This window comes from Lineus longissimus, chromosome 9 (assembly GCF_910592395.1).
Source record: "Lineus longissimus chromosome 9, tnLinLong1.2, whole genome shotgun sequence".
In the NCBI taxonomy this organism is placed as follows: domain Eukaryota; kingdom Metazoa; phylum Nemertea; class Pilidiophora; order Heteronemertea; family Lineidae; genus Lineus; species Lineus longissimus.
In genome coordinates this window covers 15753390-15779083 of record NC_088316.1, presented here as the reverse complement: position 1 = coordinate 15779083, position 25694 = coordinate 15753390, and the positions used below count along the sequence as shown (strand labels likewise).

The following is a 25694-nucleotide window of genomic DNA, read 5'->3' as shown; positions in this document are numbered from 1 at the left end:
GGGCCATCAAGAGTCGTGAAAATCAAAAACAATATCTTAGTATAAATAATTCTCATAACTTTTTATTGTTGAAGGTAATCATTGCAATAACATAAGTAGCACATTTGGTAAGTGCCATTCAATATATGGAATAGATTAGGTTCCAACACTTTAAATAACAATTGAAGGAAAAAGCTATTGTCAAGAACAAAGTTCCTCTTGGCACTTGTACTTGTACTGAATTCTTAACAAACAGACTACATCACCATCTTTTATAAAGATCTGTTTCATGAGGAATGTTTTTTTAGACAGGTGGTTGCTATATGAAGTGACTGTCTCTTGAAAGCTGATTTAAAACAAAGTTCTATTCCTTGGGGTTCTTTACATGTTTCAAACCAACAGACTGACTAGAACGAACAAGAATGTCACTTCTCCCCCTTATGAATGGGAAGAGCGACTATTTTGTGAAAATAAAGTTGTCTCCCCATGCATTGACAGCCATAAAAATCGTCAACTAAACCTCAAGGCACAATAAAAGCAACATAAGCCAACAGTCCAAATTATTGTCTCTAGCTCCTCTGCAACAAGACCTCTGTGGCAGCAACGAATCCAGCTTCAAAGTCATCATCAGAGAATCGTTTCACAGACTCCCGAGCATTTGAACGAATCTCTAAACGCTCCGCCTCAGACATGTCAAATATAGTCTTCATGGCCTTCGCATAAGATTCCTCATCACTTGCCAAAAAGCCAGTCTTTTTCCCATGGTATTCTGTGACAATGTCCAGTTTTGGTCCTCCCGAGTTGTGTGCCAGGATTATCGTTCCAGCAGCCATGCACTCAACCACACCTGAAATTATAAAACGATAAATAATAATAAAATTTGGTTGGCTATATTGTCAATCTTGTTACATCTTTGGTAGAAGAGCTTGAATTTTGACCTTCATTTGACATATTTAAGATACCTTATAAAAGCTATTTTATCTAAAATGGCCAGTGCTAGGCCAACACTTCGTGAAATCCCAAGGATAGGACAGTATTCTGAATACCTACCAATTCCAAAGTGTTCATTCCACATGGTATGAATTCCAATGACAGCAGACCCTAGGTAATTCTTCAAATCCGTAAAGGACACATTCAACTTGAACTCAACATACTCTCGAATACACAAAACGTCACAAAGCTTTCTCAAACGATCCACACGCTCCATGTCCTCAGAATTCCGACAACTACCAATCAAGATTAACTTGTAGAATTTCCTTTCAGCGAATGGGACACATTTGAGAAATTCATCAAATGATTTTATCTGTAGCGGGTGGTCCTTCTCTGGTCTGAACTGGGCTATGGAGACAATGGACTTGTACTTGTCCGTTTCTTTTTTCGTCAGGGAAATGCCAAGGAATTCAGTTGTGTTGCATGGAGGAAAAAGAGTATGAGTACAATCCCTTGTTTTCCATAGATGTAAGATATGACCTTCTGTCCATGAGGAATTTACCATGACAACTTCAGAACACTTTCCAACGATCCCATAAAGATAAGCAAAGATATGGTAGTAGATTAATTTCCCTTGGCTGAGGACAGGGCTGCTTGCTACAAATGATGCATTGTTGTATGTACCTCGTCTCTCAGCAACACGATTCAACATGTCAGTGCTAATGGTTGGGTAATGTACATAGCAACCCACGCGACATTTACCCAAATATTTGAAAAGTGGCAATGTGAAGGCATATCCCATACTGTCGATGTACACATCGGGTACAAACTTCATCAGTGCTTCCCAGCCAAGCCACATCGAACCTAAGCTTTGTCCAAGTAATGTAAAGTATGGAAATGTTCCAGCCTCGACCCAGTCACGTTTTGTTAGGAAGATAAACCGGACAGGCCTGACAAGATTTACGTTGAATCGCTCCCGGGCACGGTTGACGATCTCTTCACTGGTGGCATTACTATCACCGGTGTACACCACGCACTCAACGTTTGGGTACCTGGAAGAAAAAGCAGATCGAATTGTATAGTTCTTTCTGGTCACTATAACAGACGATGAGACATACATATATTCTTCTACAATGACACCTCACATGCGGATTATGTTCGAACAAAATGGCAAATTAAGTTTTTGAAATACAAAGAGCGCAATACCGTTATCTGTCTAAGAGCAAGTGTAAGTGTGAGAAGCACAACGTATGGTAGAGAAGAGTGTTTTTCTTCTCAAAAAATGATGGAAGAATTTCACTTTATAATCTATTTTTTCAGTTTGGGAGGAAACACTGGAACTTACTTGTTCTGCATGGCCCTGATAGCAACCCATAAGACACGTTCCCCACCTCCACCTGCATTACAGTAGGGATGAAAGAACCCAACAGTAACAGCATCCCCAGGTGTCTTCAACCTTTGACGTTGAGACTTGGCTCGCTTTTGCACCCATCGTCTGAGCAGGACGTACACCAGGGCACAGGTTGGGATGAGAAGTACGCAGGTTGTGATCAGTGCCGTGATCATTGTAGACAAGAAACTGCAAGGACAAATCATTTAAAAGTAAAGTTAGTGAAAACTTTTAAAAACTGTGTTACTGTAAGATGGACAAATCAGCATGAACATAAAGTTGAACAGACAATGTACCCGACTCCCAAAGGTGGATGAGGGCGTAGAACCACCAACCACAGCACTATCAGTAGTTGGGCTACTGTCGAAATATGGTTCCACGTACATTTTGTACAGAGTAAGTTACACAGTTAAATTTGACGTAGCAAAATCATGGGCTTCAAATCATTTGACAGGAGTCGAATTTGGTTCCAACATTGCAATACAATAGACACAGTGTCCTGAAGCTCAAAGTAAAGGATAAATCGAGTTTGGTAATTAAAGGGAAGTACCTAAAATATTTCAAGATCAGCTGAGGGATTCCAATGGAGGGGGCCATCTTGAATGTTGTAAGATGAGAACCGATAAAAAGATGGGAACGGTCATTAATTTCAAAAGTTATACATTTTATTTGTAGTTTCGGATGAAAAAAGTAATTTCTTTGCTTGAAATATTAAATTCATTGATAAAATATGCTAAATAATGAGATTATACTGAGTTTTCAAGTCCCAAAGTTCAGCTACGGATTTCCCATAGAGTCTCAAACATTTGAGGTGAAGATGTCATGGATGTTGACAAAAGTTAGGAAGTAACAGGGAAATGTCAAGAAAATATCTGATTTAGCACTCAGATTGCGCTGGTTCGATTGGATATCATTTGCGGTAGCTTTTGATGGTATGTATGTAGCCCAGTATTGACTTCACCAAGGGTGACCGTCCAGTCCACATTTGCCTTTATTTGCAACCTTTTGACAGTATAATCTGTTAGTGTTTCAGATAATCGAAAGTCAAAGTGCATGATCATCATGACAAGTTGAAGTGGATGCTACCTTTGCTGATCATATAGATATATGTAGCCTATCCTATAGTTGAAGGATGGAGAGAGAAATTTTAGGCTTTATGCCCCGCCTAGGAAGCAAAGGGGACCCCAGTGGCTTTCTTCCTTGACAGTAACATGAGTAAATCGTCATCATGTCATTGCCATTGGCTTGTGACATTTCTGACATCTGTCTCCATCCTTACTATTGAAATGAAGGCATAGCCGTAAGCTGTTGGCAGCTCGGACAGGCAGATTGTATCTTACTTACCGGTACCATGGAGGTATATATCTTAATAATACCTCCATGCCGGTACCCCTTTCGGCCTAACTGCAGAATAGCCGGGACAGTAGTAGCTCTGTACATTATGTACACTCTGTCCCTCTGTACATTATGTACACATTCCTATCATTTAGCACAGAGTGTCCCGGCTATTCTGCAGTTGCTCCGTACTTACTTCTACTACTACTACCACTACTACTACTACTACCACTATGTCAGTCATGAGATTCATGTCTTCATGTGACAGCTGGTGCATTGCGATTTTTACACATTAGTCTTTGTGTACAGACGTCTCTCTCCATGGAGAAGTCCATATTCAACTATAGAAAAGACAAATACCACTGGAGAACTACGGTAGTGACCATTTATCACATCCCACTTTTTCGTCTAAGAAAAGCTGAGTGCTGATTTGGGTCAATCTGGATGAAGCATAGATTAGAAAGGATCTTTATCAACTGACATTTTTTGCCATATCCCGATTGGGTTGAAACATCAAGAGGTGTGTTTCTTAATTGATGTAGACTATCTCTTTCCAGATTTTGATTGATTACCCCACGACGAAGCTATGGCAATGTTAACGACTGTGATAGATATTGATGGAATGACGTGCCAGTCATGTGTAAAAAATATTGAGGGAATGATTGGTGCAGTCCCTGGGATACATTCAATTAAGGTTAGTACAAGACGTGTCTGTTGATTAAAATGAGCTTGATGTTTTGTTAGTTAATGTATTTCTTGATAGATGGAAGCACCTGGCAGCCTGGTTTGTCCTCTATAATAATATTGTTTTGTCCTATCATGCGGAGCATACTAGTGTTATTGACTTATCAGCGACTAGTGTGTTGTTCTGTAGGTAGTGCACCATTCAATATGGGACGACTCCATGGTTTTCAACGTATTCAGGATATTTCATCGCTTTATCAGTAATTTTTTAGAATTGTCTCTCGTTTGTTTTTATGGTTTTTTCCTCGAAATCCTGTTTACTTCCTGTTTACTAGAGGACATAAGACAATGGTCATTCTTGTTTATTGGGAAAACCCCGGATTGATTCCTGGTATTGATTGGGTGTTGTGTTCCATATATTTTCTTTTTGTGCTGGTTCTGTTAATAGGTGTCCTGTTCGAGTCCTGGTCATTAACTACTACTCTGGCATGTCTGAGTTTTGTATCTTCCCTGCAGTGACCTCTGATAAGGTTAAAGTCTTGCTATGATTATAACTTCCTGGAAGAACATGGTCATTTGAGGACCTAAAGACTTTCTGGCATGACTGTAGTCTGTATGGTGGTTGACCACCTGAGAAAAACACAATCATGTCTGTTTTGAAATCAAATCAAAATCATACAGTCAAATTGCCCATTGTTAACTTAAACTACAGTAATAAATGTCATTGCAAGTATAGCCAAGGTCAGGATTTTGCCCCAGCCTCTTTGGTCAGATCAAGAGTATTCTCTGACAAAGGCAGGATCAAATTCGATGTGAGCCGTGTTATTTCAACAGCTGCATCATTGAACCAAGGATAAGCAGATGCTTGTGTTCTCAATCAAAAAGGACATACATTAACTTTCAGTGACCATGCATGATCCCGACAAGTGATACCTGACATTTCAATCTACTTTGCCTTCAGTGGCAAGTTGTGTCAATTGGCTAACTCGGATGAAAGACAGGTTACACCTCTGAAGTGAAAACGTCATGTGTATTGATCCTGAAGCAAGGTTTTCTTCATTCTTTGAATAAGTTGAGGACTCTGATAACATAAGGAGCGTTTTCTAAAAATGTAACAAGTTTTGCTGTGACATTATGTTTCGAAAAAAAATAAATAACGGACATGAGTATCAGGAGATACGACTCATACAAGCTGAAGCTTGTCATTGCCAGGATGTTAGGGTGAGTTGTGTCGAAATTTTGGGAGCATGTTCTTTACCAATGGTGTTAATTCTAATCTGGGCAGGGAATACAAAGTACCCAAGATGCCAGTAAGAATAGTCAGAGAAAAACAGAGATGCCAAGATTGTTTGAACCAAGCCTTCTCTAGAAGAGTACATTGTAGCTCGCGGAAAATAGTTTTTAAAGTTCAGTCTTTCCCCTGCATTGAAAGTTAGCATGTTATTTACTATTTCCAAACCGAAGTTGTCACCTGTTGTTTTCCTATCGTTTTAGGTTGATCTTGACAAAAAAGAAGGGACCGTGAACTTCGATGCTGCAAGCCACACCCCTGCGAGCATTGCAGACAGAATTGATGACATGGGTTTTGTCGCCAAGGTCAAACACAAGGACAAAAGGTCAACTGACAGTCAGACTGTTGTTAACATTGTTGGCATGACATGCCAGTCCTGTGTGAAAAATATTGAGGGTAACATATCAGGCAAAAGTGGTGTACGAAGCATTGTTGTTTCCCTGGAGAAGAAAATGGCCACCGTTTCCTATGATCCATTCCTGACTACTCCACAAGCCGTCTGTGATGCAATTGATGACATGGGGTTCGAAGCTGCGCTTAATCAAACAGTGCTGATTTCTGTCGAGGGTATGACTTGTCAGTCGTGTGTTCGTAACATCGAAGGCATGATCTCGACAAAGCCGGGCGTGGTGTCAATCAAGGTCTCACTTGAAGACAAGGAAGCTGGAATAGTTTACAATCCGTTGGAAAGCTCGCCGGAAAAATTACGGGATTCTATCGATGATATGGGATTTGATGCATCTTTAAATGAGAAATCAGCTGCACCTGGTGCCTGTGTTTGTACTTGCACTGTCAGCATTGTTGGCATGACATGTAACTCTTGTGTGAAAAATATCGAGGGGATGATTTCTGGGGTGGAAGGTGTGAAAAAAATATCAGTGTCGCTTGATAAGGCACAGGGTGTTGTGGACTATGACCCGAAAGTAATATCAGCCGAAGTGATTGCGGATAAAATCGATGATATGGGATTTGAATCTAAGGTAATCAACCCAGGGTCTGAACCTAAGGGACCCGGTGTACAAGAGACTGTGATAAGCATATCAGGTATGACATGCAACTCGTGTGTGAAAAGTATCGAGGGGAAAATGGCGGATTTTAGAGGTGTACAGAGCGTGAAAGTTGTGCTAGCAGAGGGACGAGGCTACTTCCAGTACGACCCGAACTTGGTGAAACCGCAGGAGTTAGCAGATGCTGTGGATGACATGGGATTTGATGCAGCTTTACCTGACAGTAAGTACATTCAATTAGACTTCTCTTCTATTTATGCCATCTTTATAGGAGAGGTCGGTAGAAAGACAGAGACGCAGTACCCCAGGTATAGGCCAACAAGCCTACAGCAGAATCAATAAAAATATTGATTGTTTCATTGTGGGTGTTCAAACAAGCCAAGTTTGATAAGCTGCCACCTGCCTTGTTGAACTGATTTCACACTGTGGTTAACTGAATAAAACCATGTCATCCCAACTCTTTAAACAGATATGACAAGGTTGTCAAAAATTATGTGAAAACTATTGCCTTTCTATAAATATTTATTCATCCTGAATGGAATGCAGGGATGAGAGATTTCTGTTCTAACCGAACCAGTTATTTGTGACCTTGGTGAAGGCATTTTACTAGATGATCCAGCAATCGCAGTGTAGATGACTGTCACAAAAAGACTACAACTGAGGAGATAACCGATGGTCCCAGTAAACAATAAACCTTAAACCTCACTCCTATCCTCTTTTGTAATTTCTCTCAGATTCTGTTGATCTCCTGGAGCAGTCCATCGGGAAGTTGGTCGACAACTCACATTCAAGGACGCCAAAACCCAGTACATCTGACCCCCTTGTTGAGATAAGCCTTGGACTTGAGCTCCCTTCTCATACAATTTCAAGGAAATCCTCGCCGGAGGAAGATGAAGATGCCAGACGAGATTATCGCATCCAGGTGGCGTCGAGCGATGACGAATTGGAGAAGGTTCACCTGAAAGTGACCGGGATGACGTGTGCATCATGCGTGGCCAACATTGAGAGACATCTCATGAAAGTAGAAGGTGAGGTCCTCCAAAAATTACAATTGTTACAAGTGCCAATTCCCGTGAGATGATGAGTGTTAATAGCAGAGTCAACATGGCGCTAAATTTCAAAGAGTGCGTGGCCAGTTATGGTGGGCTTAACGAGACGCCGCTTGGCCAGATTCAGCCGCATCATAAGCAAGAGGGTTAATGCTCTGCTCTCAACCCATCGTTTAAAGAGATGGGCGTTTTGATAATTCTAATGAAGGTTGGAGCTCCTAATTAATAGCCTATCACTCGACCTTATTAATCCACCAGCTGCTGTCAAAGATTCTCGATATACTTGTCAATGGTTATATCTCTTGATCAGTAAATTGTCAAGACAATAAGTAGGCCTGTTTCAATACTGTTCTGGCTGTAAAATCTATGTTAAATCAGAGTCTATGCTCTTATTCAAAAGTTCAAATGGATATTAAGCCTAATTACTGCACCAGCTGCTGTTCTCTGGTTGATTCATGCTTGTCAATTTTGATATCTCAAGATCATAATTGTCTAAACAACAAATATTTTTCAATGCCATTTCAGGGGTGAAGTCTGTGCTGGTTGCATTGATGGCCCAGAAGGCTGAAGTGAAGTATGACCCAGCATATATCATGCCCTCTCAAGTCGCCTATCAGATAATGGAGCTTGGATTTGATGCTACAGTCTTGGAGAGTGAGACTGCGGGCCAAGGAACTGTGGAATTGTCGGTAAGTGACTGTCTGAAATTACGAACTTCCTTCATTTCCTGGCCCTTCACTGGCTTCAGAAATAGGGCTAATTTGATATGTTTGACTGTTTGAATGACTTTAGTCTTATTTGCCCCTAAAGAAAGTCAACCATAAAACTAATGGTATCATTCAATAGTGCTTGGGAAGAGATTTCCAAAGACTGTCATGTCAGTGATAACAGGTGTTGTAAATTCTGTATACTTTTGTGTTACATTTTCAGTGCCTCACACAATCTAAGAGTTCATTTAATTTTTAGTTCGATTTGCTTCTACTTCTAGATTACTGGTATGACATGTTCCTCATGCGTCCACCTGATTGAGTCCTCACTGATGAAGAAGCGAGGTATACTGTCCGCCTCGGTAGCCCTAGCCACTCAGAAAGGGCGAGTCACTTATGAGACAGAGTTAACTGGGCCAAGGGATGTTATAGCTTTGATTAATGTAAGTAAATTTTGTTTTATTTTGGATGCAGTACAATAAATATGGGCTACACAGGTGGTTCTGTATATTCCAGTACAAACATTAGGGCCAATGGCCATTCTGTAGATGAGTAGGACCAGATGCTGTGGACAGGTTTGATGTATGAAGTGTTGGCACCTGTCACACATTTACAGGGAGCTGGTGGCTTAATTGTTAGAGGGCTGTGCTTCTGACCAAGAGGTTGTGGGTTCGACTCGCTTCCTGATGTGTTTGAGTTTGAAGGTTGAAGGTTGAATGTGCGCTATATAACTAGCTGCTCGTTTACATCCCCAGAAAATGTTGAGATGATGTACTGCATGGAGCAATGACTTGTAGATTCTCATCAGAAACTACAATCTGACTGTCTTATGTTATTTTTCTCCTTTAGGGAATGGGATTTGAGGCATCTCTTCTGGCAGATGATGTCAAGGATTGTGGGAATTCAGAGTACAAGCGGCAGATCAGACAGTAAGTGGGTCCACTGATACTGGCACGTTATCAAAATATTGCCAGAAGAAACTGTGCACTTTTAAAACTTGTGCCAGCATTCAAGAGTATATAAGTTACGATGCTGGCTCATATAAAGTGACACACTAACTGTATAAGATATATAGTCTTGTCAAATGTGTGTCAGATTGTCGTTTCAAAATTGTCTTTGAAAATTCTTTCCAGATGGAAGCGCTCATTCCTATTCTCACTGGTGTTTGGTGTGCCAGTCATGTTCATCATGATGTACTTCATGTTCACCAAGATGGCCGCCATGAAGGCCATTTCTGCCGCGGCAAATCATTCGTCAAACTCCACATCCGAGATGTATCATCCCCCAATGATCTGTCTGGGCCTGTCCTTGGAAAATCTACTTATGTTTTTACTGGCCACTCCGGTTCAGGTGAGATAAGATGTGTGTCGCTGCTGTTCTTCGATTCTCTTATTGCCACGTCTGCCATTTTGAGCCATCAGTATGTTGATCAGAGGGTTGGGAGAGGACCTAAACTGAAATAACTGCTGATGATATTTTTTCATCGAAGAGAAATTGTATGTAGCTGGCGGAGGGATGGATTCCAACAAACAGTCTATCATGTTTATATTATACAGTGGCTTATTCAGTGTCATGGTCTTTAAAAGTACACTGACAACACATTTATCAGTATTCACAGTCTATCACTTCTCCAATTTCAGTTCATCGGGGGCCGCTATTTCTATATCCAAGCTTACAAAGCAATGCGTCATGGTGCCACAAACATGGACGTATTGATTGTCATGGCGACAACATTAGCATATTCGTATTCAGTATTAATCGTTATAATCGCCATTGCGCTGAAAATGGATGTCAGTCCGAAGACGTTCTTTGAGACGACCCCTATGTTGATGGTGTTCATCTCCCTTGGACGATGGCTGGAACATGTGGCCAAGGTATGAAATGTACTTGTTTCAAAAGATTGTATCAGTCATGTCTGTACATGTTAGGTAGCAGACCTTTGATGAATACCTGTAAATGGGGCTGTGAGTTGTGTGCCTTTTCATGGCCCTACAAACAGTGATATCACATGATGGTTAGAGCTATTAGGGTCAGCTTATAGAACCAATAGATAACATCATCAGTAGCTTTCTAGTGGATGGAAATGTCTGTAGTTTTTGTCTGACAATTCGCAACAGAATCGCCAGCGTGGTGCTTCAAAGATAATCAGACTAAATTCAAATGCTTTGTTAACAATTAAAAAGATCGTCAGGAAGATTACACTTGCAATCAATTTTTCTGGTTTTTTAGGGGAAAACGTCAGAGGCGTTGACAAAGTTAATGAATCTGAAAGCAACGGAGGCTCGATTAGTCACATTCGACAAGGCGGGGAACGTAGAAAGTGAAAAGAATATTAGCATTGACCTCGTCCAGAGAGGTGACTCCCTCAAGGTCGTTCCAGGGGAGAAGATACCGGTCGATGCCAAAGTCATTGATGGGTCGTCTACCTGTGATGAATCGCTGATTACCGGCGAGTCCATGCCCGTGCCAAAACAGATTGGTGAGTTCTGAAGTGAGGTTTGAGAGTGAACGTGACATCTGTCTTTCAGTAGCATAACTAAGATATGCACATTTAGTGTTGCCATGATGGCTAAGGTGGATGTAACTTTGTGTTTCTGATGCTGCTTCTAATTTTCCTCACGAATAAGAGAAGGTTGTTTAGTTTTCTTAGAGGACCTTCTATTGTCTCAGTCCTTGACAATTTATTTCTCATTCTAGGATCATCTGTGATCGGCGGCTCCCTGAACCAACGCGGCATGTTGATCCTCGAAGCCACTCATGTTGGAGCTGAAAGTGCCCTATCCCAGATTGTCAAGCTTGTTGAGGAAGCGCAGACATCAAAGGTGAGTAGTTGTGAATGAAGATGGAGCTCAAACATATTGAAATGATAGAGTACTTCTAACTAAAATCTTGTTCTTTTTGTAAAGAAACTCTCACTGTCAAAATGGTGATCAACTATCGCTTGACCAATTAATTGTTGATAGGCATGTAAATTTTGGTAATTTCGTAGCTTCTGCAGACATTTTTGTCCCAAAATAATAACCTTTCTCTTTATTTTTCCCCAGGCTCCAATTCAACAACTCGCTGACAAAATAGCTGGCTATTTCGTTCCTATCGTTTGTGGGTTGTCAGCCCTGACATGCGTGATCTGGGTCATCATCGGCTACATTAGTATTTATGCCATTGATCACAACTATATGGTAGGTACAGATCTGCAGCCTTCTTCTTGACCTGATTGAACTTAAGTTAACTTATAAATTCTGGACTATTGCAAGGGACACTGCCATGATCAACAGTTCGATCACTAATGGCTGTGCTGCACTAGTTGCCTGAAATCTCTTCATGCTCTCAAAACTCTAAAAATGGATTGCAAACTATCTTAACATCCACAATTTCAGGAAGGTGAAGGAAGGAATCGCCATGAGATCATCTTTGAGCATGCGTTCAAGTTTGCTATCACCGTCCTGTCGATCGCCTGTCCCTGTTCTCTCGGTCTCGCCACCCCCACGGCTGTCATGGTGGGAACTGGAGTAGGGGCTACGAATGGTATACTCATAAAGGGTGGTGAACCCTTGGAGAATGCACACAAAGTAAGATTTTCACTGGTACATTCCGAGCAAGTTTTACTGTGAGCTTGCTTGGTTGCATATCATGTGGATGGAGAGACTGGCCTTCCAAAAATAGATTGAACTGTCTAAGTTTGAAATATCATTGCTAGATACTGAGACAAGAGCTGTCGTCCATATTACTGCCATAGTATAGTTATAATGATGTGGCCACATGAACAATTTGTCTACATCCAAAACAGAGAAGCGTACTTTCATATTCAAAACATTGATGTACTTTGAAATGAAACTGACAAGAAGTTGCTTTCACTTGATGAAACATTTTTGTTCTCTCTTTCCTACTACAGGTGAAAAGCATTGTGTTTGACAAAACTGGTACCGTTACCCATGGAGTGCCAAAGATGTCCAAACTGTCTGTGTTCTGTTCACCCAAATTCCTCACGATGCACCAAGTGCTTGCGATCATTGGAACCGCTGAAGCCAGTTCTGAACACCCCATTGCTAATGCCATTGTCACATATGTCAAAAATGTAAGTACATGTATTTGCATACCGGTTTAGGTTATGAAATCTTACAACCACTCTTTGTGAAAATAAAAACACATGTTGTGAAAATTCAACGTGCTGAAGAATAAAGTGTATGTTTATGTTTGATTCTACGCAGTCTAGCCAAAATGGACATAAATCCAATATGCAGTATGGGTGGCCGCAGGTTAAAAGGTCCCAAAAAAATGTGATATTTCAGTGTGGTCAAGCCTTGAATGAGAATGCAAGTGTTCTGTATTCTTCCGTTCTCCGTGTTATCTGTTTAAAATTGCTTAAAAAATGTTACAACATTTCTTTATTTTTGTTAAGGCTTTGAGGATAACCACCCTTGGAAAGACGGTGGATTTCCAGGCTGTTCCTGGCTGTGGTCTGAAGTGCCAAGTGACCAATGTTGAAACTGTTTTTGACAACTCACCACGGGAGACAGACAATAATGTTGGCATCAATGGTGCCTTCGTGGGATATGATGTGGCCATCGATGGGGTGGTGGTCGATCATGGCAAAGCGGTCGAACGACTTCTCCCTCTCTCTTGTGAGTTGATGACTATTTTTATGGCTTGTGTCCTGTGATATGCAGAAAACACGTTATGAGATGTAGTTTGTCCGAAAATGCTGGGTGATGAAAGTTGTTTTCATGTGTGTCTAATAAGATGGGTCTTTCTTTCTTGCAAAACATGCTGTGCCTGAAGGTGACTTTGCCTCCATATCATATTAGGCTTCTACATCAGAACTTACTTTAAATACCCATGAAATTTGACACAAAATGATTAAATAAAGGGTCAAAGTTTGAGATGCCCTTGGGAACAACTCATGAAAGTCAGCTATAAGTTTTCTTTTTGCTGAATCATCAAAATTTTCCCTGCAGCTCCACCTATCGTTGCTGGCACCACCGCCCCTGTCCAGTATAACGTTCTGATCGGGAATCGTGAATGGATGACAAGAAATGGTCTTCAAGTGACTGAGGAGGCCAACGAAACCATGACATTACAAGAAGAACAGGGAGAAACTGCTATACTCTGTTCAATCAATGGTATGTTCTGGGAAGAAAACACTTTGGGTTTATAGTCTGATATCAATTCCAGCAGTCGAGGGTATCATCTGACTTCACGCTTTATACCCAAATCTATGTGTGTATGATGTGAAGTGATGACATTGGTCAGTTTTTGCCAAGTCAAATTGTCATAGTGACCACATATTATTGACCTATGAGAACAACCAAGTTGAAAGTGCAAATGCAAAAGACAGCTGAGTATATCCAATCCAGTATACAGGATTGACTGTCAAAATAAGAGAACGCAAAAGAAAGAAAAGGGAATTATTGATTGACCTTGTGTTCCTTCCTATAGGAGTGGTGGTTGCTATGCTATCTGTTGCTGATACAGTGAAGCCGGAGGCCCATCTTGCAATCTACACTCTGAAGCAGATGGGCTTAGAAGTGGCTCTACTCACTGGTGACAACAGAAAAACGGCCAAAGCAATTGCAAGACAGGTTAGTAATGATAGTCCTATTGAGGCACAAATGAATTGAATGCGCATGTCCATTCAGCCAGGCATAATCCATGTCATTCTACAGTAGTCAGATTGTTTTTTCTCAGCGTTCGCTGTGCCCTTAGAGGAGTCTCATACAGTGTAATGTTATCCAAATCAATGAACCGTATTCAACTTCCAATTGTTTTTTCTAATTTCCTATGTGTCATTTCTAGGTTGGAATCACGAAGGTCTTCGCCGAAGTTCTCCCATCTCATAAAGTGGCCAAGGTCAAACAGTTACAAGAGAACGGGCAATGCGTTACCATGGTTGGGGATGGTGTCAATGATTCACCGGCCCTAGCCCAGGCTAATGTGGGCATAGCTATTGGGACGGGCACTGATGTGGCCGTGGAGGCGGCTGACGTCGTCCTTATCAGGGTGAGTGTCTTGCTTTGATACCAATGGTTCAGTATGTTTTGTGGTCGATGATCTTATGGGTCGAGAGAAATACGCTTCATCTCCTCACATTCAGGCAATCAATCAATCAATGTCATCAAGACAAACCATTGCTTTAACTCTAAGGAAAATCAATTTCACTTCCAGAATGACCTTGTTGATGTTGTAGCAGCCATGTTGCTCTCCAAGATGACAGTGAGGCGGATCAGGATCAACTTCGTTGCAGCGACCATCTACAACCTGATAGGAATCCCGATAGCCGCTGGCATCTTCATGCCGCTCGGTTTAGAGCTGCAACCATGGATGGCCTCGGCTGCAATGGCCGCATCATCGGTTTCTGTTGTAATGTCCTCTTTACTGTTAAAATTGTGAGTATTCATGAATTGCACTGATGCAGCACACTGGTGTCTTAATTCTATTGCAGAATTTGGTCCAAACTTATCATATCAAAGTTTGCCTACAGATTTTGTTTTGACTTGTTTGTGATTTGACGTTTTTGGATTACATCATTGCTGCATTTAAAATTTAAGAAAGTGTATTGATGTTTTTAATTTGATAAACATGAACATGCCAAGTAGTTGTCATCTATGGATGATTGGCGTTTGGCGGAGCCCCCAATGTCTTCTCATACTGCATTCTGAAATGCGAATTACTGTCTTGTTTCAGGTATAAAAAGCCATCGCGGGAGAGTCTCCTGACCCACCAATATCATAAAAACTATGTCGAGGAACAAACGCACCCGCTACAGATTGATGTGTACCGTGGTGTGAGAGAGGTTCACCAGGAAGTCAAGGGCAGTATGCGTGGCAGTATCAAGGCCAGCATCGGAAGCTTCATCTCCAAGTTGAGTGGCGGCAGTGCAGGAAGTGGGAAAAAGATCATTTACGAATCGATAAAGACAAGTCTATTGGCGGGATCGGAATCTGAGGATGATAATGTTCAGTTTGAATCTACATTTTTGTAATACTGTGCCGGACGAATTTTTTTTTGTGTGTTTGTATTCGATTTATCATTCTGATTGTGAATAACATTGGAAGAGATTGGATTCACAGTATCATGTAATGAGGAAAAGGGGTAAAATAGGGCCTAAGGTTCGAAGTGATAATTGTGTGAAACAAATGACGTTCCAAAACAATTTGATGTCCGATGCTATCGGTTAAACAGCCAAGGTTCCACTTCGCAAATCATGAAAAAATGGCATTGTCATAATTTATTACAAAATTTTACTATATTCAGACAGTTTTGGTGCCAATGTGTTTTTTCTTTTTCCTCAATCATGAAGAGTGGTTTCAGACAGTTATTGATGATATGTATTAGATTGAATTAATAATTCAATGTATATTCAATTTTTCTAGTATTTCTGTGTTGAGCAGTATGAATCTACTATTAGACGCACCGACTTTAATCTACCAGTATTTCTATCAACTTTACCATATGCATATGCCACTAGGCACTATCATTTCTGAGCTACCTGTGTGAGGATTTAAGTTTTTCTTATCTCATTACTTTCTCACCTTCATTGAAAATGTTCGACCTTTCTTACATGTACATGTATTATAGCTTCAAAGAAGCGTCTTGTATTAATTTTGTATCTTTTGAACACAACTTCATCTTCTCCTTTACCACTCGGTAGTATTACACATTCGGTATCAGTGTTCAGGTTCTGTGTTAATCTATAACCCTTTATTAGCAAGGCTGTTATTGCAATGAATGTATTCAATGAGAAAATAACCTGGTGCCCAATTTGGTTAGAAAATCTGAGGGTTGTGATAATAAGAGAAACTAAAAAATGTGCATGGGATTAAATTTTTAAAGTTCTAAATTTCAAAGCTCTAGTCACCAGGTATAAATGTCATTTTTTGTGGCAAATAGGGTGCAGCAAGGTGCATATGAAATTATTCAGAATTTCCATGATATTTGACAAAAATGGTGCCCTGTAAGTTGAATTTCTTGGCATAATGACACACCATTATGGCTTTGTAAGAAATGTTTAAGTGTTAATTATTTTATTAAGAATATAGGTGAAATCATGTGAATAAATGGACTAAAATATATTTCTGAGCAAATTGATATTTACTTTTATTACAGGGACAGCTGTTTTGGCAACTTCACAATCTATGCATCCAGATAAGGACAAACTCCTATGCTGCAGGTACAACCTATTGGCAGAAAAAAACCCAGCTTTTACTAGTTAGCATTGAAGGCCCTCTCGTCACGTACTACAAGTTTTACTGGAATAAGGACACTCTCACAACCTGTCATTCTTGTCCTCGCCAACAAAGAATTGAGGATATTTCACAAATCGCCCTGTTGACATTAAATGCGTCACAGTCTGACCACACTGAGGACGACAAGACCATATTGTCAACTATACAGCCTTGCTGCATCGAAGAGTCACAGTCAGACCACACTGAGGACGACGAGACCATATAGTCAACTATACAGCCTTGCTGCATCGAAGAGTCACAGTCAGACCACACTGAGGACGACGAGACCATATAGTCAACTATATAGCCTTGCTGCATTGAAGAGTCACAGTCTGACCACACTGAGGACGACGAGACCATATTGTCAACTATACAGCCTTGCTGCATCGAATGAGTCACAATCTGACCATACTGAAGACAGCATGGCACATCTGTAAACCTAATGACCTTGTTAAGAGTTACAAAGACAAGAGAACAACATGACCATTTTGTCAACCTAACAGCCTTTGTGAAATGTGTTACATTCTGACCATACTGAAAAGAGCCTGATTGTTTTGTTAGATATGAAGCCTTTGCTGATTGTGCGGCCACAATCGGACCATACTATGGACAACATGATAACACAACCATTTTGTCAGTATAAGTGCCCGCACAATCTGACTAGACTAAGAACAAACAGACCATTCTGTCAACTACACAGTAGTTTTACAGTGAATGTGTCATGAGCTGGTCATACTGAGGACATCAGGGCCACATTGTCAGCCTAATAGCATCTGAAATGTGTCACAATCTGACCATACTGAGGACAAGCAGCCTTTGCCAATAATACTGTATCGTCACACTGAATGTGCTGTCTCGCCATCCCCGAGTACATTAAGGACAATAGGACAACCTGATCATTTCGTCAACCATGCAGCCTTGTTTTATCGACAGTATCACTATCTGACAACACTAAAGACAACAGGACACCCCAACCATTTTGTCAACAAAGCGTCACTATCTGACCATTCATACGATCCGACCATAGTGTCAACTATGCAAGGCTAACATTGAAAGTGTCACAATCCGACCATACCATGGACAATAGAACAACATGACCAGGAAGGTGGTCCAGGACATGGGGAAGGGGATCCGAAATAAAAGTCAGAGAAGCAGTAGAGACATGATAAGTCAGACATTTTATTAATCATATAAATACATAGTGTAAGCTTTATACAAGTTTTTTTTACAAGGCACCAATCAACACAAGAGGTATGTAAGCATGAGTCTGACGTATACGTATACGTACAAATGTCCAAGTGTCCTTGTTACAAGATGGATACATCTCAAAGACATATTCCGGGTTCGTTGTAACCCTTATACGGTACGAGACCTGTCCAATGAATGTTCAAATCAGCTATGGCGTATTTGAACTAACACCGTAAAAGATCCAAAACACGACATTGAAAACTAAAAAAGCGGAGGGGAAGAAAATCTTCGAGAAATTTTCAACTTGAATTGAAGTCATTGCCTTGCAGTCGAAACGTTTCTTTCGTGGTTTCTCCTCTTGTTTGCTTCCAGAGGCCTCTCCATTAGTATGACTGTTCTCCATCTTATCATCGCTGTCACCCGCCGGCCCAACCTTGGATTTGAATTTTTGCGCAAACTGAAATATGAGGAAAATGGTGTATGACAGAAACTATCAAACGTCGACATTAGACCATATACGTCGGCCTCTAAGGACCCTTTCCTGAACCTCTCTATCTACTAATAACGTTCTCAGTGATGTGGATGAAGGGTAGAAACTAATTCGGTAAGATTAGTATGACCTGAAGCAATGTTTTTGTTTACTGGTGTGATCCACGGTAATTTCTCACGATCCGATCCACTCACACACTTTAAAAAAGTTTATTAACGTTTTTCAGCCGGCTACAGAGGCATCGCCAGAAATGGGGTGTAGTTCCAAAACACATTACTTCAAATAGTGCGTTTTTGGAAGTTCCCATGCATGGCAAACTCAATAAGATGAATTTATTTACATGATGTGTTTGACCTTACAGGTTCCATGAAAGCTTTTTATATGGTGGTGCATTTCATGTGTTACATTCATCAGTGAAAGGACTCAGGCCCTTATATACGAATATCGAAATTGTTATTAATTTAGTCAGAGTGCTAGTCAATAAACGAGTTATGAAAAGCTTTTGTTAGTTTTTATAGATCAGACCCGAGTTAGTAATGTTTCCGACAGATGTTTGAGTTATTGTCTTCGTTGGAGTTCGACCGCAATTGATAATTTTCGATGTCCATATTCTAAATCAATATCATGCTATTTTATAAATTCTCTTATCAATGAAGCCATCACCATTTGCTAACAATCATGCACACTGGGTAGCATACGTTGCGCTCCACAGCGGAAAGCCATGCATGATGCTTTACACCATAACCAGTGGGTAGGCAACGCCTGTTGATGCTTTACACCATAACCAGTGGGTAGGCAACGCCTGTTGATGCTTTACACCATAACCAGTGGGTAGGCAACGCCTGTTGATGCTTTACACCATAACCAGTGGGTAGGCAACGCCTGTTGATGCTTTACACCATAACCAGTGGGTACGCAACGCCTGTTGATGCTTTACACCATAACCAGTGGGTAGGCAACGCCTGTTGATGCTTTACACCATAACCAGTGGGTAGGCAACGCCTGTTGATGCTTTACACCATAACCAGTGCAACGCCTCTTGTTGATGCTTTACACCATAACCAGTCCAACGCCTATTGTTGATGCTTTACACCATAACCAGTGGGTACGCAACGCCTGTTGATGCTTAACACCTTAACCAGTGGGTAGGCAACGCCTGTTGATGCTTTACACCTTAACCAGTGGGTAGGCAACGCCTGTTGATGCTTTACACCATAACCAGTGGGTAGGCAACGCCTGTTGATGCTTTACACCATAACCAGTGGGTAGGCAACGCCTGTTGATGCTTTACACCATAACCAGTGCAACGCCTGTTGATGCTTAACACCATAACCAGTGGGTAGGCAACGCCTGTTGATGCTTTACACCATAACCAGTGGGTAGGCAACGCCTGTTGATGCTTTACACCATAACCAGTGGGTAGGCAACGCCTGTTGATGCTTTACACCATAACCAGTGCAACGCCTCTTGTTGATGCTTTACACCATAAACAGTGGGTAGGCGATTGTCGTTGATGTTTTGCACCAATATCAGTGGGTGGGCAATGGCAATACCCGAAATGTGTAGGCAATTGATAACCAGTGGTTCGTTGATACTTTAGAGTAGACCATTACCAAAGGGCAAACAATTAGTGTTGATACATTACAAGACAGCTAAATAGTGCGTTAACTAATCCTTGAACATGCAATTCTTGTAAATGCTACCATCAACGGTGTACATTCAAATGCAATATATATTTGCTATACCACCAATTTACTACAGGGATCGGTAACCAACATATTGAAATCCATGCAAAGTAAACAAGAATGATACCAAATTGAGCTGTTCTCTTTTACTAAGTACCGCAAATCCAAACTGTAAAGTCAAAGTTGTCTGTTAATGCGACATTTGATATAATTATAGTCATCATGTAAGAGTAAGCAACAATCAACGAACTATTGTAATTCCGAGATCATTTATTTTCAACTATTTGAACATTTCTAACTGAGACCCCTACTCGTTCAGCATTTGGTGATGCGTGGACCAAAATCGTAAAATTACGGATGATGGGTTCTTTCATGGTGATCTTTCGAAATGGTAAACTGGTTAACCTTGATCTCTCCTTCTCGGAACAATTTGGAGTTTGATGCAACCACCGATTTTGATGGGCCTTCGGACTGGGCAGTGACAAGATGTTCCCAACATCCCACCCATGCATATAATAAACTCCCTATTTGACTCATATCTTCATCGAATTGTCTCTTTGCCAACTTACCGCTGAGACCACGCTTTCCTTCTGTTCTTTCTCCTTTTCCTCCGCCTTTTTTCTGTCCTCCTGTCGGGATTTGTGGTTTGCGATAGCATACTCCAGCAGGGCAGCCACCACGAACACCAAGCAGACGGCCATCCACACATCAATGGCTTTGGTATAGGCAACCCTGCAATTTTAAAAGGATTTCTATATCAACATACAAGCACAGTAGGTTTTCGTGTCTTTCGCTCCATCAATCTGTTTTTCTGAAATATATCCCCATGAACACTGCCTGGACTATTTCCTTGACGAACAAGGGAGACAATCTCCAAATGTAGAAGCTCATAAAGTCAAATGCGAAATGTTGAAGTAAAGGTTTTAGTGGAACTGGCAAATGGCGATCTTGACATGCTAAGTCACAAAGTAAAGTATGTTATGCCAGCGTCCATGGTCGTGATAGTCAAGATGGTGATCTGGCCCAGTGAGACGCGGGCTGATTATGGCCTTACCTGGGTAAAGTCTGTGTTATGCCAGCGTTCATGGTCGTGATAGTCAAGATGGTGATCAAACCCAGTGAGACGCGGGCTGGGACGGCTCTCACATCGATGAAAAAGGAGACAAAGGACAAGCAGACGATGAGGATGCTTGGAATGAACGTCTGGCTGACGTAGAACATGATCTCACGCTTAAGGCTGAACTCAACGAAGAGACAACTGTAGGTGCCTAAAAAGAGATTTGCAGAAATATTTGGCTATAGCATGTTGTAAAGCAACCATGACCATCATCGACCGTTAGTAACCATTTTGGTAATGCTGTTAAGCAGTGACGACCATTGCTTTTTTACCATTCACAGAGATTATTCGCTTATGTTGCAAAGCATCATCAACCATTGCTTACCCATTGGTAATGACGTAAACCATCCACAGCTATCGGCTACTTACTGGTGATGTTGTCAATCCATCGATGTTAGTTTGCACTTTCGCAAGTGTTAAAGCATCTGATACTGATGAATGATGCCATAATTAGATGAAGAACGCAAACTAGACGACTTAGAAACCGCTCATGCACTTAGCCCCAATTAGTTTTCAAAATTGAATTTCTAGATGGTGACCAGGACCTGTTATGTAGACCTGTGTACAGTTCCCGAGTTTGGTCTCTGAATCCACGAGGCTGAACTCGGGCAGCTTCTTGGCACTGCTGGCTATCTGTATGGCTTCTTCTGCCTTGTGCCAAGCGAAGACGAGCTCGTTCATGGTGTAGCCATCTGAAAGAGAAACTTCACTTTTAGCAGATATCTGGATTGTGTAGGGGCAGAATCGTTCAATGAGTTTAGAAGAAAAACATCCGATCTTTCACATCGTTATTTCCTCTTGACAGGAATTAGACACTTACAGGTTTCTGTTTTTATTTGGCACTTTTGCTTGTCCATGGGGAAGTAGTGAAGGTCCATATTGCAAGAGAGAGTTAAACTCAATCTGAATCGAAAAAAGATAGAGAAAAGCTGAGTGATAGCCACTTTCAACATACTCGTCAAAAGATATATACAATTTATTCGGTAGCGTTGAATACTTTCAGTGAAAAACACTTGACTGTAAGTATTCTAGGGGTTTCTAAACCCTGGGTTGACAGTGTGTGTATTTTTGGCTGTAGAGGGCGTCTACATTCAGACAATCAGGAGAATTTTTGTATGAGGGGAAGCCGGCTCCAAGTGTGTGCAACAAAACCCGTAAGATGTGCCCACATGTTTTCATCATATTTGTTTACCTTTGACTGTAAAGGACATCCCCATTCGGATGAATCCTGAGTAACTTATTCGGGACGGTAATTTGATGCGAGTTAGCCTTCTTCTCATTGGAGAAGAAAGTGTCAGGGACCCAGATTTCTCCTACCCTGTTGTAGCCGAGGGTTATGGGCGTGGTGTAGGCCGTGTACTGCAGCCGTGGGTCGTTCCAGCGCTGACGGAAGAACACGCTGATGGTATATTCCTGGAAAATGAGCGTTATTGAGTTGAAAGTGTGATGTGAATACTCATCGTCCAGACTTATCGACCAAAATATGACTTTTGAAAGAAACTGCTGGTACATCCCGAGGTCACAATCGTTGAACAGGCGCAGTATAGTGACCAGTGAGTGGGGCGAAACAAAATCAGCCTCAAATGAAACTAATTTGGATTGTTTATCATTATCTGTAGTCTCTGGTGAGCGCAGAAGTTTGCAACTCGCCACATTCTTTTAAAGACACATACATGTACATTGTATATCAATCATTTATACATGTACGTCGTGTTCACTATGATTTTCATTAATGGAACTAATATAGAAAGTCTATAGTTAACTTACCATAGCATTTTCATTAATGGAGCTAATACTGCTGACGAAGAAATCAAATGAGACGGTGGTGGGAGTGGCTACAAGAAAAATAGGTTTACTAAATAAGTTGGTTGTTTATTTTGATTTTCTGTAATTAATCTGTCGAGGCGTTATTATTTACAGGGCATCATATAATAGAAAGTTCATGCGAAATAACGGTACAGACAATCTGGAAAAAAACCATTGAAAAAACGGGACTCGTGTCAGATTGCCATGAAGTGATCGGCGTCGTGGCTTTTTAAATCAGTAAGGAAAAACATACATTTAAATGTATACATGTATATATTTGAAGAAAAACTTTATTCATCAAAGGAATAGAAAAAATCTACAGAATTCAAGAATGCTCACTTGGATGTATAGGTCAGTAAATGCATGCTGTGAAACTCAAGCTATCAATGTGAAACCAATAAATACATCAAACCAGAGTCATTCAAATAAATTTGAAAGACTCTGATCAAACGAAGCTCTTTGAGAAAACGCTTTTGAATATTCTGTCTGTTATAGAATATTATGACCTATATCCGCATTTCATGAGATTTTCTGATGAGCCGTCCAATTAGATTCACACAGCCCTGCTTCACCGAGATAGCTTTAGCCAATGAACCAATCGCAGACGGTACGTCAAATTTGGCGGGCCTTCTGTCATAGCATGTCCAGTCAGATATAAAGAATCCTGCTTCTCGGGGCACGTGTTATTACTCTTTTGACGTTTATTTTTATACGGTATCTGGGCGTTTGTAAATGAAAGTGAGAGTGAGTGATTAACTTACAATCATGCGGTCGGATTCGCTTGTCGTATCCGGTGAGCATGGTGTCGAGAAAGTCCTGGATTGTTGTGGCTCCGCTATAAAAAGTCCAGAGTGACAAAGAAATCATCGTATTAAAGGTCAACGTTGAACATTTAAGAGATTTGATCTTCTTTTTTTTTTCATCAGATGCCGCGAACGACCGACCATCTATTAAGGTCGAGATTTTAAAATTTAAACGTGCATGACCAAAATCAAAACAAATAATACAGTTTTCTTATTGTCACAAGTACCACAGTAACAAACATGTTGTTTTTTCGAAGGATTTTCTTGACAAAAATCGATATATAAAAGCCTATACTTTACTTCTTATAAAAATACCTTTAGGAAAAACTTTCTTATTATAGTTTATCGTATAATAGTGCATTGGGTGTTGCTTTCTGCGTCACGAACGCTACGAAAAACATTGAAATTAATTTATTGGTTAATGGCGTAATGGTAAATCCGTGTTCGTATCGACATATGGTGAACTAATGGTCGTAAGTAGTTGATTCTGATTTACTGGAGTTGAAGACGCTGTATACAATATCGTAAGTTTAGGGTTATTTCATGTCGGTTTCCTTCGAAACAGCATTATTCTCGTGTCTTGTATTGGTAACGCTGATATGATGCTTCACGGTCGCCCCATGCACCATGGCCCGGTTGCTCAATCAGCGTTATTGCAAATGGAATTTACTGAATAACGCTTAGTCGAGCTAAGGTTGGCGTTTGTCCCTAACGCCGATTGAACAGCTGGGCCGATGTCTATAAAAATCTTAAACTTTTAATCATCGCAGGTAGCTGCAACGAAAATTTCTCGGCGTTTGTGGGGCGCTTTTATCAACAGCCAAATTGTACAACGTCCGTCATAGCAAGTGCCCTATACTGCACTCAGTTCTGAGGAGTATCGTCATAATGGCTCGGTTTTACCCGTGATTGATGGTTCAAATCTTTCACGGAAACAGCTGTCATTCTGTATATTTGTTATTCATCTTGAGCTTTTGTATAGGCTTAATAGCTTTGGATGCACCAGACGCTTATACATGAAAATCATATCGATAACGGACGCGACCATCCTGCAAAGATGGCGAGAAAAAAGGGTGACGCAGAATAACAAGAATTGTTTTAAATGTTATCGTCAGTTCTATTGATATTTTCCATAACTTCTGTAATCATAAAAGGTCAGATAACTGAAGTTAACGACCCGCAGTAAACTCTCAATATTGACAGCATTGAAATATTAGAAAGGAATGATCACGGGATTATTACCCATTGTTCATAAAGAAATTTGAAAAAACGATGGTAACGATAAAACTTACCTCGTCCATTTTGCCAACAGGCAGACGACGGAAACAACCATCCATCCTTTCACCATCTTCAGAATCTTCAAAAGATTATCCACATCAGCGTTTAGAGTTTGTCTTACAGCGCAGTTTCAGCAGATTAGGTCGCTCAGCTGCTATGGAGAGAGGCCTTTATCAGTTACAACTGTGATTGGTATCCTTGACTGCCGAACCCTGTTGATGTCACCAATGCCAAAGCTGCGGCCCCATTGAAAGTATTGAAGTATATTCCGCTGGAGTTGTTTTCCTCTAACCAAATGCAGCTTTAGAATGGCATTGCTATTTGTGTGAAAAACATAAACTCCCTGTGCGTTGTGGTTATTGACGGCCTGTGAGGTTTGTCATTCGATATGAATCAAGCTGTCAACTGCATTGTGTCAATGCGTTTTATACGCTGCCTTTCGATAAAAGATCGAAAACTCAATACCACGACCAATCAAATGATAGTATATATCAAGTAGAGTGTCATCAAATTTTACCTAAGATCCCATTTTCGGTTATGGCTAAATCTTGAGAGCGGCCATGCAATGGCGCAGATATCGACAGGACCCTTCCTCTGTAATCATCGCCAATGAGCCACAAAAAAATATCAATCGCCAAAGGTGCTTATCCTGCTAATGGCCTGAAGCGAAAACCAAGATAGCTGCCGTAGCGGCCATATTGAAAAAAAGAAGGCGGTGATTATCAAGCCGCTG

At 40.8% G+C, this 25694-nt stretch overlaps 3 protein-coding genes across 6 annotated transcripts; 1 reads left to right on the top strand and 2 right to left on the bottom strand.

The window, feature by feature from the left end:
- Nucleotides 1-42: 42 nt before the first annotated feature.
- LOC135493089 (GDP-Man:Man(3)GlcNAc(2)-PP-Dol alpha-1,2-mannosyltransferase-like) lies at nucleotides 43-6922 on the bottom strand. 2 transcript variants are annotated; one of them, XM_064779949.1, is made up of 4 exons: nucleotides 6834-6922; nucleotides 2255-2488; nucleotides 1030-1961; nucleotides 43-826 (listed from the first exon to the last, which is right to left on the bottom strand). In XM_064779949.1, the coding sequence occupies exons 2-4, from the start codon at nucleotides 2473-2475 to the stop codon at nucleotides 549-551; spliced, it is 1431 nt and encodes a 476-aa protein (XP_064636019.1). In that variant the 5' UTR covers nucleotides 2476-2488; nucleotides 6834-6922; the 3' UTR covers nucleotides 43-548. The 2 variants fall into 2 exon arrangements, with proteins under 2 accessions (XP_064636019.1, XP_064636018.1); XM_064779948.1 differs by lacking the exon at nucleotides 6834-6922 and adding an exon at nucleotides 2850-2912.
- LOC135493088 (copper-transporting ATPase 1-like) lies at nucleotides 3112-16441 on the top strand. 2 transcript variants are annotated; one of them, XM_064779945.1, is made up of 20 exons: nucleotides 3112-3231; nucleotides 4192-4328; nucleotides 5813-6839; nucleotides 7351-7644; nucleotides 8191-8354; nucleotides 8654-8815; nucleotides 9222-9301; nucleotides 9506-9722; nucleotides 10013-10246; nucleotides 10602-10851; nucleotides 11070-11194; nucleotides 11417-11551; nucleotides 11750-11941; nucleotides 12265-12447; nucleotides 12772-12994; nucleotides 13328-13492; nucleotides 13809-13951; nucleotides 14166-14369; nucleotides 14535-14755; nucleotides 15054-16441. In XM_064779945.1, the coding sequence occupies exons 2-20, from the start codon at nucleotides 4221-4223 to the stop codon at nucleotides 15349-15351; spliced, it is 4425 nt and encodes a 1474-aa protein (XP_064636015.1). In that variant the 5' UTR covers nucleotides 3112-3231; nucleotides 4192-4220; the 3' UTR covers nucleotides 15352-16441. The 2 variants fall into 2 exon arrangements, with proteins under 2 accessions (XP_064636015.1, XP_064636017.1); XM_064779947.1 differs by lacking the exons at nucleotides 3112-3231; nucleotides 4192-4328 and adding an exon at nucleotides 4798-5539.
- A 1312-nt stretch (nucleotides 16442-17753) lies between these two features.
- On the bottom strand, nucleotides 17754-25681 carry LOC135493877 (glycine receptor subunit alpha-4-like). 2 transcript variants are annotated; one of them, XM_064781515.1, is made up of 10 exons: nucleotides 24976-25681; nucleotides 23642-23715; nucleotides 22842-22909; nucleotides 22267-22487; nucleotides 21895-21977; nucleotides 21620-21766; nucleotides 21012-21225; nucleotides 20527-20689; nucleotides 20085-20126; nucleotides 17754-18239 (listed from the first exon to the last, which is right to left on the bottom strand). In XM_064781515.1, the coding sequence occupies exons 1-10, from the start codon at nucleotides 25029-25031 to the stop codon at nucleotides 17991-17993; spliced, it is 1317 nt and encodes a 438-aa protein (XP_064637585.1). In that variant the 5' UTR covers nucleotides 25032-25681; the 3' UTR covers nucleotides 17754-17990. The 2 variants fall into 2 exon arrangements, with proteins under 2 accessions (XP_064637585.1, XP_064637586.1); XM_064781516.1 differs by lacking the exon at nucleotides 20085-20126 and having other exon boundaries at nucleotides 24976-25679.
- Nucleotides 25682-25694: the final 13 nt, after the last annotated feature.

Coding starts and splice junctions, on each gene's coding strand:
- LOC135493877 (XM_064781515.1), bottom strand. CDS start 25,031: ATGGTGAAAGGATGGATGGTTGTTTCCGTCGTCTGCCTGTTGGCAAAA. Junction 22,488..22,841: donor CCATTAATGAAAATGCTATG/GTAAGTTAACTA, acceptor CTCATTTTCCAG/GAATATACCATCAGCGTGTT. Junction 21,767..21,894: donor CCAAATAAAAACAGAAACCT/GTAAGTGTCTAA, acceptor TTTCTCTTTCAG/ATGGCTACACCATGAACGAG.
- LOC135493088 (XM_064779945.1), top strand. CDS start 4,221: ATGGCAATGTTAACGACTGTGATAGATATTGATGGAATGACGTGCCAG. Junction 7,645..8,190: donor ACATCTCATGAAAGTAGAAG/GTGAGGTCCTCC, acceptor ATGCCATTTCAG/GGGTGAAGTCTGTGCTGGTT. Junction 13,493..13,808: donor TATACTCTGTTCAATCAATG/GTATGTTCTGGG, acceptor TCCTTCCTATAG/GAGTGGTGGTTGCTATGCTA.
- LOC135493089 (XM_064779948.1), bottom strand. CDS start 2,896: ATGGCCCCCTCCATTGGAATCCCTCAGCTGATCTTGAAATATTTTAG. Junction 1,962..2,254: donor ATCAGGGCCATGCAGAACAA/GTAAGTTCCAGT, acceptor TTTTTCTTCCAG/GTACCCAAACGTTGAGTGCG. Junction 827..1,029: donor GAATGAACACTTTGGAATTG/GTAGGTATTCAG, acceptor TTATAATTTCAG/GTGTGGTTGAGTGCATGGCT.